Below are 16,397 nucleotides of genomic sequence, written 5' to 3' on the forward strand. Positions count from 1 at the left end.
CCGGGAGAAAAACATGACAATACTACGCACTACAATATACTGAGGAAGGGTCTCTACGGTGAGGTGGTTCGACAGTACAACAATCAACGCTACGTGGGTGTTCATCAACCGCATTCCTACTGTGAGCTCAACGACACAATGAAGGGGGAACGCTATGGTAAAGATAGTCGACAAAGAGGGTTGGGGGGTTTCGGGGTCAACAAAATACCCTTAGCAGTTTGAGTTGCTCCTTGAAATCGGTTTCCGCAAAGGAGATCGTAGCCGCACAGGTGATGTTGGCCAGCTCAAGATCGGTCACCAAGTCGTTCACGGCCAACGAATGGCCTTCCTCGTTTTCGGAAAAGGTGGCCACCGTATCCCAGGCAAAGTGCTTGATGAATGCGATTCGGGCAGGATTGTGCGATGAATCGGGTGCCACTGTTCGGTAGAACAGTGGGAATTCGCGGCGATCGCTCAACGCTGGCGATGTTGATCCGAAAGAGACCTGCAAAATGGTGGGTAAAAGATCACTTCTGTTGATCTTGTTTATCAAATCTGGAAAACTGACCTGCACGATGTTCCAATATGGAACGACTTTGGCTAAACTTTCGGTAACTTCTGAGCAAGCAGAGCCAAGGACCATCATGATGCGCTTGTCTTGATGGGTGTACAGGGCGTGGAAAAACCGATCGATTCCGACACCGGGATCACACTGTAAGAAATAGAAAGCAAATATAAGTGGATGTTAGCGTAGTAAACGATTATTTAGCAAATTTAAGCTTTTAGGATTCGGAAAGATTCAACGATCTCGCTTTGTTACATGAAGTTTATAATTATAGCGAGATAACCCAAGCAACAATGAATGTCGAACAGTGAGAGTATTAGCTGAACAATAGCTCGTTAATGGTGTCAATGGCTGAACATAATGACAGCTGAATATTGGTCTGATGTATTGCTTGTTCAATCTCTTTAATCAGCAATACATAGATGGCTGAATATCAAGTTAAAAAGAATATTATTTATCTGGGTAACCAGCTTTAAAACATACACCAACAAGCAGAATTAATCATCTGTAGTTCAACCCTTAATCAAATATTTTTTGACAGCTGACCTAAGCAACCACAAATTAGCTAGAGGTTGAATAAAATTACCAAAATTAGATGTTTAGGAGCTGAATTAAGGATTGTGCCTCTTGTGCTCAGCTTCTGTTCAAAGGAGGCTGATTTAAAATAGTTGAAAAAACGTTTGTGCAGCATCAAATTGTTACTTGGAAAGTTACTTTATCGACAGTTCCACCGGCCCGAAGAATATTTCAAAAGTATCAAACAATGGCTATCAATCCTTAAAAAGATTGAACGAAGACGTTGAATTACATATCAATTTTCTCTATGACAAAAGGAAATACTATCGCAATGAAACTGCGCTAGTGCTCGTTATGTTACAACTATGTAGAAGAAGCAATTCAAAACCCCATGATGGATTTTTTCAAATATTACCCCATTGATTTCTATAGAAAATTCTCCAGGCATTTCTTCAGAAATTCCTCCACCGATAACCTTAGGAAGTCTTCCATGAAATCTTTAAGAAATTCTGCCCGAGATTCCTTCTGATACTATTCCAAAGTTTCTATAGAATATCTGTAGAATCATTCAAGATATTTCCTATAGAGATTCATTCATAAACTAAGAGATAAAAAAACAAAGATCTCTTTCATAAATCCATTCAAAGGTTCCTTCCAAAATTGTCCCTTGGATTCCTTCAGAAAATCCTCCAGGGATTTTTTCAGAAGGTCTTCCTTCAGATATGCCTTTAATTTATTAGGAAATTTATTAGAAAATTTCAACAAAAATTTGGAAGAGAAAAAGAAAATTTCTGAAAAAAATCTTAGGTTTATTTTATTCATTGTTCACTATCTTACGTACACATTTTAAAAAATCTTGCAGGATTAAATTTTATCAGAAAGCCTTTCTGGGCAATGCTTCAGAAATTCTTCGAGAGGTTCCTCCAAAAGTTCCCAATTTTAAAATTTTAGATTGATTCCATTGATATCTATAGAAAATTCTCCAGGCATTTCTTAAGAAATACCTCCACCGATAACTTTAGAAAGTATTCCATGTAATCCTTCTGAGATTTCTCTGGGAATTCTTCTTAAAAAATATTCTAACGATTTCATTAGAACATCTATGGTAGCATTCATGAATTCTTCTGAAGTTTCCTAGAGATTCATCCAGAAACAAAGAACTAAATAAGCTTAAGAACAGTTTTATAAATCCTTCCAAAAGTTCCTTCCGGAATTATTTCATGGAATTCGTCAGAAATCCATTCACGGATTGCTTTTGAAAGCTCTCCAGGGGTTCTTTTAAGAAATCATCCATGCATTGCTCCAGAAATTTCTCCAGAATTCTATGAGTTGCGTCAGAATCGCTCCATGGTTATTTTTCCAGAAATCTTTTCTAGAGCTCTTTCAGAAAATTCTTTCAGAGATATCTTTTAAATAAAAAAAATCAGGAATCTTTCAGAAATTTCAAGAAAAAAAAAACTTTAGAACATTCCTTTCTTCAAAAAGGATTTCAGAGATTCCTTGAAATAATCCTAAAGGGTTTAGGTATCCCTAAACCCTCCCCCAATCTTCCTTTAGTGATTTCTTTCAGAAAATCTTCAACGGATTTTCTCCAGAAAACTTCCTTCAGAGCTCTAAGAGTGGCCTAAAAAAGTGCTCCATAGTTTTTCAAAAAAACTATCCTGAGATTCTTTTAGAAAATTCTTCCTGCGATTTATTTTAGAAAATGAAACAATTTGAATTCCTTCAGAAATTTCGAGAAAAAAAGAAAAAGTTTTTTCCAAGAGCATCATCCAAAGTCTCCTTAAAAAAATCTTACGTGGATTCTCAAAGATAATCCTTAAGGGATTCCTGAAGACCAATCATCCAGGGATTGAAAGAAAACTTCGCAAAAGTTCATAGAAATTCATTAGCATTGTCTTCAGAGATTACTTAAAAAAAAAAATCTGTGAGTCCTAAGTATATATTTCAGAGATTCTTTAAAAAAATTACAGGGAATCTTTAAGAATTTTCTCCAAGGACATTACCAGGAATTCGAGGGAAAAAAGCTGCTTTCTTCGGAAATTCCACGAAATATACCTCCAAAAATTTCTCGGGTTCGTTTAGAAAATCTTGCAGGATTGAATTTCAGAAATTAATCGAGGGAATCTTTCAGAAATTTCTCCCGAAGGGATAATTAAGAAAACCAATAACGAATTTCTCATGCAATTTCTTCAAAAAATCCTCCAGGGATTTCTTCAGAAATTACTCCAGTGAGAACTTTAGAAAGCCTTCTATGAAATCTTTAGGATTTCTTCAAGAGAATCTTCCAAATTTTCTATGTAGCTTAAATCATTCTAGGATTCTTAAAAAAAATCTTCCAGCCAATCTTCAAGAATTTTTCACGGGTTTCCTTCAGACATGCTCTTAAAAATTCATGGGTAATTTCACATTAGTTTGGATAGTTTTCCTTGGATTCCTTCTGAATCTTCTCCTGAAATCTTCTGGGGTATCCCTTAGGAAATGCTTCAGAAAAAATCAGAAGTTTTTCCAGGAATCCCTCCATAATTTTCTCCCGGGATTCACAATGTTTTATTTATTTTTTTACATTTTCAGTCCTAGGCCTTTAAAAGATTGTAACAAAAATTCTTTAAACCAGCTTTTTTACGTATCTATCTAAAGATTTCTGCATATATTCGTACAGGTGTACTTCCAGGCGTTCCAGTATTATTCTTTATATATTTCCCCAGAAATTCCTCCAGCATTTCCTTCAAGGACCTTTTAGGTTCTTTTTCCACAAGAAATTCAGAATTTTTTTCTAGAAATTCTAGATTTTTTTTAAGAAAACCTTTCAGGTACTTTATTGAACGAATTCTCCATGAACTGTTCTAAAAGTTTTCAATAAATTCTCTTAAAGTTCCATGAGGAATTTCAGGAGAAGGATTTTTTTATCTATATTAACGAGATTTTTAGTCCTGTTAGTTCAACTCGGGACATACGCTTTAATTCCCTTCCTAAGGAAAAACTCACTTTTTGTGAGTTTGTCGGGAGTGGGATTCGATCCCAGGTCCTCGGCGTGATAGTCAAATGTTCTAACCATCACACCAGGTCCGCTCCACGTAGAAATTTGTTCCATGCATTTTTTTTTCAATCCTGCGAAAATTCCTTCAACAGTCCCTTGAGAAATTTCTTCAAGAATTCCTGCAGAAATGTCTGCAGGTTCTCTTTGAAATAACGTCTGTGTTTTCGTCAGACGTACTTCCTGGGATTCCTTCAAAGATTGATTCAGCAGCTCTTCCAGATATTGTTAAATTGCTATAATTTATTAAGGAATCCATAAATGATTTTCTCAAGGAATCCGTGAAAAACTCCAGAGTAGTGGAGATTCTTAGAAAAAATACTTGATAATGTTCAGACACGATTCCTGGATTAAATACGTAAAGCAATCTCGGAAGTGATCTCTGGAGAAAATCCTGTTATAATTATTGGGAAAGTGCTTGAAGGAATTTCTAAAATAATTTCGTAAGAAAAATCTAAAGGAATTCTGGAAATAATTTCAAGAAAAAACTACTAAGAGATATCTGGCGAAAATTCTCAAATTTCCCAGGAAATCGCTGAGGGGATTACTAACGAAATTACTGAAGTAATCCCTGGTGAAATTTCTTAAGCAATCTCTCAGAGAGCTTCAGAAGATACCTCAGGAGAAATGCTTCGTATTTTTTTTTTCTTTTTTTTTATCTGTATTAACGAGATTTTTGGCCCTAGGCGAGTTCATCTCGGGACCCACGCTGTACTTCCCTTCCGAAGGAAGAACTCACATTTTATGAGTTTGTCGGGAGTGGGATTCGATCCCAGATCCTCGGCGTGAAAGTCAAGTGTTCTAACCATCACACCAGGTCCGCTCCAAAAGCTTCGTAGAATTTCTTGTAATTTTTTTCCTAATATATACGCTGAATTTGTCGAAAACCAAAGCCCTGGAGGAATTCTTCCTGAAGTCACTTAAGAAATTTCTGAAAAAAAGAAAGTGTTTGAAGAAATCTCTAAAGCACGGGTTCCCAACCGGTGGTCCGCGGCCTCCTGGGAGTCCAGAGGGGCCGCGGTGTAACCAAAAAATATAATTTTTCAATTCTATTTGGTGCAAATTATACTAATTTTTAATATTGTAACTTTGTTTTTCGTTTTTCTTTCTATATCGGTAATCAGTAGCACGTGAAAATGAGAAATGGGTACATCCCAGTGGGGCGGAAATCAGGTTGAAGTGGACGAAAATACTGCAAAAGCGGCAATATTTTCAGTAGTTTCAAGAAACATGTCCAGATGTTCATTGATTTATGAAGATTACATTCCCATAAAATATTTCAAGGGTATTCTTTCTTCACTTACAAAAAAAGTGCTTGTTCAAAATATCTCAGAAATCTGCATAATTATACAGAATTTCAAAATTGGTGCAAGTATGGAAACAATTTTTGTAAGTGTTTATGGAGATTAAGAACACTTTGGAACTCGGAAATCTAAAAATCTATTGAGAAGTTTTTGACCAATTTGATTTCATAATATTTTAAGTGAATATTTTAGATTTATTTTTACTGAAATTGTAAAAAACAGAGTTTTTATTCTCACTTGATAAGAAAATGATGTTTTATATTCATAAATTTATTTTTTTTCAGAACAAGTTTATGGTAGTACATATTAGCTCGAATACTCCATTTTTGGTAAAATTGATCACCCTAAAACAGAAAAAAAAACACAAATTCTGTTGTAGTCGTCAAACTGTCTTAGTGGATATTTCAGAAAAAGTTTCAGTATAAAACGCTTTAAGTAGAAAAAGTATTAGATTTTCTGTTCATCATCTGATCGTGGTTTATTGAATCCAGGATTGAATCTCACTTTGGATTCGAGCTAGACCCTGCAGAATCCAACAATACTGAATAAAGTTCAGAAGGCCCTAACTAGCTTAAAATAACATGACTGCTGGGAAAGACAGAATTCTGATGGGACTTAACAAGCGCTAAATCTGCTGCTGCTAGTAAATCCACCAAATTGTTATGAAGATATGATGGATGGTCGCAATCGTACATGCTTCTTGGCATTGCTGATGATTATGATCTCATCAGCATCGATCGTATAGGGCAAAGAACGAAGCTTTTGGTGCTCTGAAGAGCATAGGTTTCACCATAGGTTTTACCTTACATTGTCGAAAAACCTCAGAAAGATACTCTCGTTACATTTTGGAGTAGCATGGATAACAATGACCGATAATCACCAACGTAGATGGCATAGTAGTTTCGGTAGATTCTGTAGACCTTGAAAGTTCTGAACTCCAGGACATTTTGCGTACGCTACAATGTCGTACAACCTCAGAAAAATTTTCTCGTAACATTTTGGAGTGCCATGGATAACAATGACCGATAATCACCAACGTAGACGGCATGGTGATTGCGGTAGATTCTGTACACCTTGGAAGTCTGTAACTCCAGGACATTTTGCGTACCTTACAATGCCGCACAACCTCAGAAAGATTTTCTCGTAACATTTCGGAGTTCCATGGATAACAATGACCGACAATCACCAACGTAGATGGCATAGTAATTGCGGTAGATTCTGTAGACCTTGGATGTCGTGAACTCCAGGACATTTTGCGTACCTTACAATGTCGCACAACCTCAGAAAAATTTTCTCGTGACATTTCGGAATACGATGGATAACAATGACCAATAATCACCAACGTAGATGGCATGGTGATTGCGGTAGATTCTGTAGACCTTGGAAGTCCTGAACTCAAGGACATTTTGCGTACCTTGAAATGTTCCGAAACTGGAGGAAGTACTTCTCGGTCAATAACAAAGCAACTCGGAACATAACGGTCAAAAGCCGCAAAGTTTTATTGCATTGGAGCTGCGGTAGATCCTGTTGACCATGTAAGTCGTAACTCCAGGATAGTTTGGATATCCTAGAATATCCAAACAAACCGAACACAGCTGCCCGCTTATGTCTCTAAGAGTATTCTGCATAATTTTCCCATGAATTGATCGCATTGTTTACATTCAGGCGCTTACAGAGCATATGACTCAAATTCCATAACGTATCATGTATTCAAACAATTTCACGGGACATTCCGAAAAATTCGAAAAAAGCCACTTATTTCGACACCCCACCAAAAGGGGGAAGGGTGTAGGGGGATGTCCATCAATACATTTTATAGTACAACTATTCCCCTTGATGTGTACAAAATTTCAGCTTAAGAGCACTGATATCTCGATTTTTGAAAAATATTTAGACCGTCCGGCCATTTTAAGGGTTAAGTAATGTAACGCAGTCTTGAAAAGAAATCCTGAGTTGTCGGTTGGATTAACTTGCTCCTGTAATATAAACCAAGGAAAATACAATCCGGCGCTGTTCAGAATATCTATGATTATACATATAAATGTTACTTCAATACAAACCTTTGTATCGTTCGTCAACAGCTTCAGAGTATATCCCAGCAGCAGACCCCTCCGATTGTTGTGCTGAACTGCCAATTGAGCAGCAGCCAATTCACTGAATCCTTCCTTCCGTACTCCGTGCCGGGTGCTCAATTCAAACAGCCCCAGAATGGAGACCTCCCTCAGCCGCTTCTTCCCCGTCGCCGGTCGGGTTCGTTCAAAGGCCGTGTTAATGGTATTCCTGTTCAACACTTTTGTCGTTTCATTCACCAACAGGACCGATTTATCTATGCTTCGCAGTATCCTCCTCTTCGCGGCAAACTCCGGACCACGGGTGAAATTTTCAAAGTTCGACGAGGACGAGGACACCCACGACGATGGCATCCCGGCACCCAAAAGCTCCAGAAACCACAACAGGATAAACGCCAACCGCACCAACATTGTTCACTTTAAAAGGGTACTTGCGGTCCCTTCCTTCCTCCACTCTCACTATTTGCCTTGTTAATCACACACTCGACATTCGTATGTTTATTTCGCTCGTCGTCGTATCACTTTAGCTGAAAGATAAATGGGAAACACCATCTCTTCACATGGAATCGTCCTTCCGTCCGAGTCAAAAGCTTGAGTGGGACTGTCGGTCGGCTCAGTTGGAGGCAGCATGAATAATCCTCACTTTTTCCGGAAAGAAAACTCAGTGAGAGAATGGAGAGAAAATCTGATCGTGACTCTCGCGTGGTTTTTCGCGCGGTAAAACACGTGCTTGGTGGGGTTATGCACTCGCAAGATGCCATCCATGTTGATAAAGAGCCTCTACTGTGCAAATCCAACCCGGATCCAAGCAACCCTTTTTTCCTTCGCAGAAGGCTCGATGGATAGAATGGTAGAACATAACGGAGAAGGAAACCACCCCACAGTGGTACCACCATAAGTCAAAAATTGAATATTTTTTCAATGCTTTTTATCAATTTAAGCCCCAAAAATACAAAAAAAAAAACAACGAAAACAATGAAAAAATACCACTTAATATTAACTGGAGTGTGCAAAGACAAGGAAGAGAGAATTCATTGTATCAAGAAGTAGAGCCGCATGTTCTTGAGCCAGTACCTAAATAGTAAAAGTGTGAGTGGCTTAAAAAGTGTGTTTTTGAGTACAAAAACCAAACATTAAGTAACCAATCGGGTAAATCTACGATAACGGCGCTACAGTCGTTAGTTAGCAAAGTTGAGAAATCGCTTCAAGCCAAGGAAGTAGCCGTGGTTGCTTTTCTCGACATTGAGGGAGCATTTGACAATGCATCCTACAGCTCCATGCGTTCAGCAATGGAAGCAAGGGGCTTGGATAAACGCATTATTGAATGGATAATATCTATGCTAGAAGATCGGGAAATTTCTACTGATCTAGGAGGTGCGCAGCTATCTGTTAGATCTATAAAGGGCTGTCCTCAAGGAGGAGTACTATCGCCCTTACTGTGGTCTCTGGTAGTGGACGAACTCCTTAAAAAGCTAATAAATCAAGGTTTTGAGGTGATAGGATACGCAGATGATGTGGCCATTTTGGTACGTGGGAAATATGATACTACGATTTCAAATCGGCTTCAACATGCGCTGAATGTTACTCTCAAATGGTGTAGGAAAGAGGGGTTAAGCGTAAACCCTTCTAAAACTGTTATCGTTCCTTTTACTAGAAGGAAGAAATTACATCTTACCCAACCTTCTTTAGATGGAGTTCAAATTCAGTTCTCGGAAGAAGTTAAACATCTCGGTGTAACTTTGGACAAAAGATTGAATTGGAATTCTCATCTAAACAAGGTATTAACTAAGGGTACAAATGCCCTTTGGGTTTGCAATAAAGCCTTGGGGAAAACCTGGGGGCTGAGACCAAACATGACAAACTGGATTTATGCAGCAATAGTCCGGCCAAAAGTTACATATGCTTCACTTGTATGGTGGCCTAAAACAATCGAGGTAACCGCTCAAAAGAAGCTAAGCAAGCTTCAAAGACTTGCATGTATTTCAATTACAGGGGCAATGAAAAGCACACCATCGGTTGCATTAGATGCCCTTCTCAATATGTTACCATTGCACCAATTTGTTCAACTGCAAGCGGCAAAAAGTGTCCTGCAGTTTCTGCGTCACAACAAACTGCTAGAAGGTGATCTAGTAGGACATTTGAAGATCGTCAAAGACTTCAATTTAAACTCAGATATTAAAACAGTAGAGGATTGGATGATAACGAAGACCAACTATGATGTTCCCTTTAATGTGGTTAAACCAAGCCGCAATATTTGGGATTCTGGTGGGCCAAGCTTACGTCCAGGTTCTATTGTATTTTATACTGATGGGTCTAAGATGGGGGAAAATACTGGTGCTGGAGTTTTTGGCCCAGGTATAAGTAAAGCTATACCAATGGGATGTAGTCCCACTGTGTTTCAAGCAGAGATTCAAGCCATATTAGAGTGTGCTAATACTTGCCTGAGGAGAAATTACAGATTTGCAAAAATCTGCATCTTCTCAGACAGTCAAGCTGCTCTAAATGCGCTAAGGGCATTCACTTGCCAGTCCAAGCTAGTGTGGGAATGCATTCTTTCTCTGAAGCAGTTGGCCAGTAGGAACGAAGTAACATTATACTGGGTGCCCGGCCATTGCGGAATTCAGGGAAATGAAAACGCCGACAATCTAGCCAGACAGGGTGCAGCATCGAGCTTCGTAGGCCCTGAACCATTCTGTGGAGTTCCTGAGTGTACTCTTAGGACGAAACTAAAAATATGGGAAATGTCTATGGTAGAAACCAATTGGAATGCCACGGATACATCCAGACAAGCAAAAATATTTATAAGACCTAGTGCAGCAAAAGCCAGGACCATACTAAATTTAAACAAGAGAGACCTGAGGGTAATAACGGGCCTGATGACCGGTCACTGCCCCAGTAGGTACCATCTACACAAGATTGGAAAAATCCAATCATCTGAGTGTCGTTTTTGTCAAGGTGAAAACGAAACCGCTGAACATTTACTCTGCAGCTGTGGAGAGCTATCCAATCAAAGGTTGTCAATATTTGGAAAAGGGTTATTAGAGCCCTTGGAAGTTTGGCAAAGTAATCCTAACAGGGTAATAGACTTTATAAAACGAGTTGTGCCTAGTTGGGATCGAGTGCTATATCAACCAATGTCCATCACAGCTCAATTGTGACAGGATAATCGATTAGCACCAAATTAAATATGGGTCATACCACAATATTCCTAAATAATGGACGCAGTGGTTAAAAGGCTCTACAGATGAGGGAAAAAAAAAACATTAAGTGAATGGTGAAGAAAATTTGTCGCGCAGGTGGCAGCAAATGATCTTCTACCACGAGTGCAATGTTTGCGTAGTCGATTTTCACGGTAGGGCGATGGAAGCGCGAGCACAAAATCCGGTATCAGAATCACGTGACTTCGTGAGAAGGTCGGTGTTGACGGTTAAGTAAACGATCAATGTGCTGACACGTTTGATATTGAACGTCCATTGCACACGTATGTGTGTTACTCTTACTTTTGTGACCAAATAAATCATTAAATCATAGTCGTGACGAAGACCACGACGTGTATTTCCATATAACTAGTGGATCATATCACCTACTAGAGGTGGTTCCTAGATCCACACCTTACCCTACCCTACTAACCACCTCTCCTTCCCGTGACAACTGAGAGAATACTGTGGATTCCACGGTTTCTAGTAGCTACGGTTGTCGAACTCCGCCAGCTCCGTTATTGACTTTAAATTCCTGAACTCTCGAATTGTGCACAATTGTGCAGTCCCACGGGGAACGGAGCAGCAGCTACGATGTGTACGATTACCTTTGCTTTGCTTTGCTTTGCTTTGCTTTGCTTTGCTTTGCTTTGCTTTGCTTTGCTTTGCTTTGCTTTGCTTTGCTTTGCTTTGCTTTGCTTTGCTTTGCTTTGCTTTGCTTTGCTTTGCTTTGCTTTGCTTTGCTTTGCTTTGCTTTGCTTTGCTTTGCTTTGCTTTGCTTTGCTTTGCTTTGCTTTGCTTTGCTTTGCTTTCCGGGGGATTCAGGGTGGCCTGAGAATTGTTTCAGCGGATCATTCAGAGATGTTTCAAAAGGTTTAAGGGGCGTTTCAGGGAGATTTAGGAAGCTCCGGGTCCGTACGTGAAACATCCAGAAACATTCCGAAGAAACTCCTGAAAGCCCTCTGAAACTTCCTTGAGACCCCCTGAATCGCTTCGAAACCACCTGAAATTCTTGAAAAGCCCCTGAGACCCCTTACAACCCCTGAAACCCTCTGAAACCTCCTGAAATTAAAAAATAACTTCCAAATCCCTCCAAGACCTCACAAAACGTACCGGGAGCCCTCTGAGACTCCCTGAACTCTGAGACACCCTTGAGATCTCATGAAACGCCCCTGACATTTCCTAGTGACCCCCTGAAATGCCCCTTAGATCCCCTAGAACCACCATGAAGCTACCTTAGGCCCCTTGAACCGCCCTTGAATCCCCCCCCTCCACTCCCTAACACGCGCTGTGCCCCATGAAACGCCTCTTTGACTCCTTGAAAACCCGTTTCAACTCCCTGAATCCCCCTGGTACCCCCCTGGAATCCTCTGAGATTTTCTGATTGATTGATTTAGCTCTATTATAGAGTCTTTCAGCCCTTGGCTGGTTTGTCTTTTCTGAGATTTTCTAAAACGTCTCTGAAATCACCTGAAACATCCTTGATACCTCCTGAGCCCCCTGAAACCGCCCTGGATCCATCTGAAACCCACTGAAATGCTCCTGAGCTCGTCTTAAACAACCTTTGAGAACCCCTGGAACTTGCCTGGAACATTCAATGAGACTCCCTAAAACGCTTCTACAACGCCCTGAGGCTCCCAAAACGCCCCTGAGACCCCCTCTAGAAACCCATTGAAATTACTTAAAAAACATCTCTGAAACTTAAACAGTTTAATTGTGTTCTATAAGAGATTTTCGTAACAATAAAACTGATTCATACATCAAAACCTTTTGATTACCTCTTTAAGAGCATCTCCTGGCTAACTCTCGGGTTTGCAAACCGATTTCCAATTCATGTTCTTTAACTCTCCAATATGGTGACATTCGAAATTGGCGAAAATCGAACATAAGCAAGATGGCCAGTTATGTTATAACTTCTGCCTAGCTACCAACAGATGTCGTTGCTAATCAAATGGAACATCATTTGTTGAGAATTCTGGTAGTTTTATTGCTGCTATAAAATGGTTATACATTTTCCATATTGAAGAGTTTTGTTTACTCTTGAATTCTGGTTTTATAAATAACTTCAAGAATGCTATAAAACCTTTCTTCAATAGTTTTGATAAAAGTAGTCATAAAATTGTGAGTTTTGACTAATGCTGTAATAAAACCATAATAAAAATCAAACAAAACCAATCAATTGTTACTTGGGCTGAGACCCTCTGAAAGCATCTGGAACTCCTGAAATCCCTTGGAAGCCTCTGAAAAGCCCCATACTTCTCCTGAGAATCCATGAAATGTATCTAGAGCCGCGGGTACCTCTTGGATTCCTCTGAAACGCCTTTAAAACCTCCCTGGATCCCTCTGAAACCCCCTGAAATGATTTTGAGATCTCCTGAAGCGAACTCAAGTGCCCCAGGAATAATTCTGACTCCCTGGAACCTTCTAGAACAACTGGAGTCTTCTGCCATCCCAGAAATGTTCCTCACTTCTCCCCAGATCCCCTGAATGCCCCTAGATCCCTGGATCTCTCTCGAATCTACTGAGACGCCGTGAGATACAACTGAAACCCTGCCCCTTGTGGCTATATCCATCCATAGTTACCATCAATCTAATCCCCGGGTAGCGAAACGGCAAATGAATGGCAAAATTTACCATTACAATAAAATGTTTGAAGGGCAAAATTTGCTATTAGTTTGTTTGAAATAAGAGTTAAAATAACAAAAACAATAACTAAACTTCTATGGCATAACAACTAAAGGATAACTGATTTTGCCATTGTAATATCAAAATACAAAATAGCAAAAAGAATGTCAAAATAATAACACATTTTAATATGATGGTAAATTATGTTATTGTTTTGATATTGTGGCTGATTGTATGATAGCAATATTTGTTATTATTATATTATTATACCATTAAATAATAACTCGTTAATTACAAGTTTCACAATGATATCATGTTTTGTTATTTATGTGTCATCCTGAGCTATTCATAAAAAACTAAAGAATTGCAATTTTAGATATGATGACAAAATATGTTATTCTTTAGTTATTGGTTTGTTATTCACCTCTACCCGGGTCATCTATTTTCAAGATATTTTTTGACAACTGCTTTGTTCTTTTATAATATTTTTTTCAGGAACTCCTCCGCCAATTTATTTAGTATCAATCAATTTCTAATGGTTAAGTTAAAAAAAATCCTGAGGGAGTCTCCCATGAAGAATTTCAAAGGAATCTGCTAAATAAATTTCCTTAGCATTTCTAAGGAAATTTCCGGAAGAATTATCAAAAAAATGCCGGAGGATTTTTTTTAAGGAATTCCTCTGATAACTTGTGAACTAAATTTTTCAACCGTTTCTTTGGGAATTTCTCTTGCAATTATTTGATGATCTTCTCCAATTTTCAGTAACAGGGTTAAGTTTGAAAAATTCCTGAAATTTCCTTGCCTGCAAAATAAATTGCCAGAGGAATTTCTAAACAAATTCGCACAAGAGTTTTCAAAAAAAAAACACCGGAGGAATTCCTTGAGAAAATTTGGTTGGAATTCGAAAAAAATACCAGAGAATTCGTAAAAAAACGGTGAAAATTCCTGGATCAATTTTCCAATAAAATGTCTATAGGAGTCTGCTAAATAAACTTCCGGAGGAATTTATATACGAATTTCTGGTAGAATTTAAAAAAAAATTGTCGGAGGTATTTCATAAAAAAAATTTCGTTGGAGTTCTTAAAACAACTACCACATAATTCATAAATGCCAGAGAAAATTATCCTGAAGAAATTTCCCAAGAAAATGTCCAATGAAGCCTGCTGAATAAATTGCTAAAGGAACAATTTCAAACAATAATGTCGGAGGAATTCCCTTGGAAAATTTCGTTGGAATGCATAAAGCAATTACCTGAGAATTCCTAAAAAAAATCCAGAAGAGATTATGGATTGAATCTCCGAAGGTATTCTCGATAGCGTCCCTCAAAGATTTCCCGGAGGAATTACTCCACAAATTTTGACATTTTTTGTATTAATTCCTCTAAAAAATTGTTAAGGATTTTTTTTTTTCGGAAATTTATTTGAGAAGTAGACAATTCCTTAAAAAATCTGGCAATACATGTAAAAAACCTTTTGAAATTTTCACTCCTGGTATTTATTCAACAGCTTCTCTGACAACTTGTTCGGGACTGCTATACAAAGTCCTTCGTCATTTTTTTAGGAATTTGGGAATCCGCCAATTCCTTCAGGATTTCTTCTGGTAATGTCTCATCAATTCGTCATTTTTTAAGATACTTTCAGGAGTTTCTTCTGTAGTTAATGAAGAAATTTAACCCGTGGTATTTTTTAAGAGCTTTGCTGTTGCAATTTGTCCAGGATATTCTCGATAAATTCCTCCGGCAATTCCTATACAAAGCCCTCTGCCAATTTTTATGGGAATTTAGGAATGCGTCACATCATGCACGATTTTCACTAGTCTTATGAAATTCTCAAGTTTCCTGCAAGAAATCCTGTACAAATTGTCAAATGTGTTTCTGAAAAAACTTCTAGAGATATTCCTTAAGATATTGTCAGAGAGATTACCAAAGAAATTGGCAGATAGGGCTCTGAAAAAAATACCGTTTCATCATTTATTTCTCAGTAAATTTCTCAGATATTATACCTAAAATTCCTCGAGGGATTCCTGTGGTATATTTTTCAAATTTTTCGTGGCAGTTAGTTCTGAAATTCTACGATCATTTTTTTAAACTCCGGCAACTCTTTAATTTTGAATTTATTGTCGGAGAAATTGGTAAAAGAATTGCCGGAGGCCCATATAGCCGAGGCGGTAAACGCACGGGTATTCAGCATGACCATGCTGAGGGTGACGGGTTCGATTTCCGGTCGGTCCAGGATCTTTTCGTAAAGGAAATTTCCTTGACTTCCTTGGGCATAGAGTATCTTCGTGCCTGCCACACGATATACACATGCAAAATGGTCATTGGCAGAGGAAGCTCTCAGTTAATAACTGTAGAAGTGCTCATAGAACACTGAAGCAGGCTTTGTCCCAGTGAGGACGTTACGCCAAGAAGAAGAAGATTTCTAGAAACAAGGATGATCAACGGAGGTATGTTCAAATGAATTACCGCAATAAGAACCAAAGCACATTACGAAACAAGTTCAAGATTTATAAATTCCTCCAGAAATTCGCTTAGGAATGTCTTTGATTTTTGTTTCTTTTTTTTTTTTTGAAGACAATTTCTTCTAAAATTCAACAATGCATGAATAAATAATGCAATTTATTTATGATTTTTGAATACTTTTGAGAACTCCTTCTGTAATTTATGAAGAAATTCTACCTGTGGTATTTTCTCAGAAATTTCGCAAACAATTCCTATGCAAAGTATATCGTATTTTTTAGGAATTCAAAATCCGTCAATTCTATTAGGATTTTCTCCGAAAGTGTCTAAGGAAATTCTCAACTTTTCAAAAGGAATCCAGAACAAATTGTCAAATGAATTCCAGAAGAAACTTCTAGAGTAATTTCTTAATATATTTCCAGAGGAATTTCCAAGAACTTGCCAGATAAAACTCTGTAAACTAACAGTTTCCTCATTTATTTTTCAGTAAATTTCTCAGATATGTTATCTATCTGGAATCTCTTGAGGGATTTCTCTGGTAGTTTTTTATTCATATGTTTTTGTGACAGTTAGTTCTGAAATTCTACGACACTTTTTTTTTGAAATTTAGGAATCTGGCAACTTTTTTACAAATTCCTCTAGCAATT

General features: G+C 38.1%; 1 protein-coding gene across 1 annotated transcript in view; it reads right to left on the minus strand.

Moving 5' to 3' along the window:
- LOC134283906 (gamma-aminobutyric acid type B receptor subunit 2-like) overlaps window positions 1-8,054 on the minus strand; it is a 32,809-nt gene extending 24,755 nt beyond the window's left edge. The window contains exons 1-3 of the mRNA XM_062849032.1: window positions 7,462-8,054; window positions 548-691; window positions 209-484 (exon numbers count right to left, since the gene is read on the minus strand). Coding sequence (XP_062705016.1) covers window positions 209-484; window positions 548-691; window positions 7,462-7,881 — 840 coding nt within the window. The 5' untranslated portion in view covers window positions 7,882-8,054. The remainder of the gene's footprint in view (window positions 1-208; window positions 485-547; window positions 692-7,461) is intronic.
- Between the last annotated feature and the right edge of the window lie 8,343 nt (window positions 8,055-16,397).

This window comes from Aedes albopictus, chromosome 2 (genome assembly GCF_035046485.1).
Source record: "Aedes albopictus strain Foshan chromosome 2, AalbF5, whole genome shotgun sequence".
Taxonomy (NCBI): domain Eukaryota; kingdom Metazoa; phylum Arthropoda; class Insecta; order Diptera; family Culicidae; genus Aedes; species Aedes albopictus.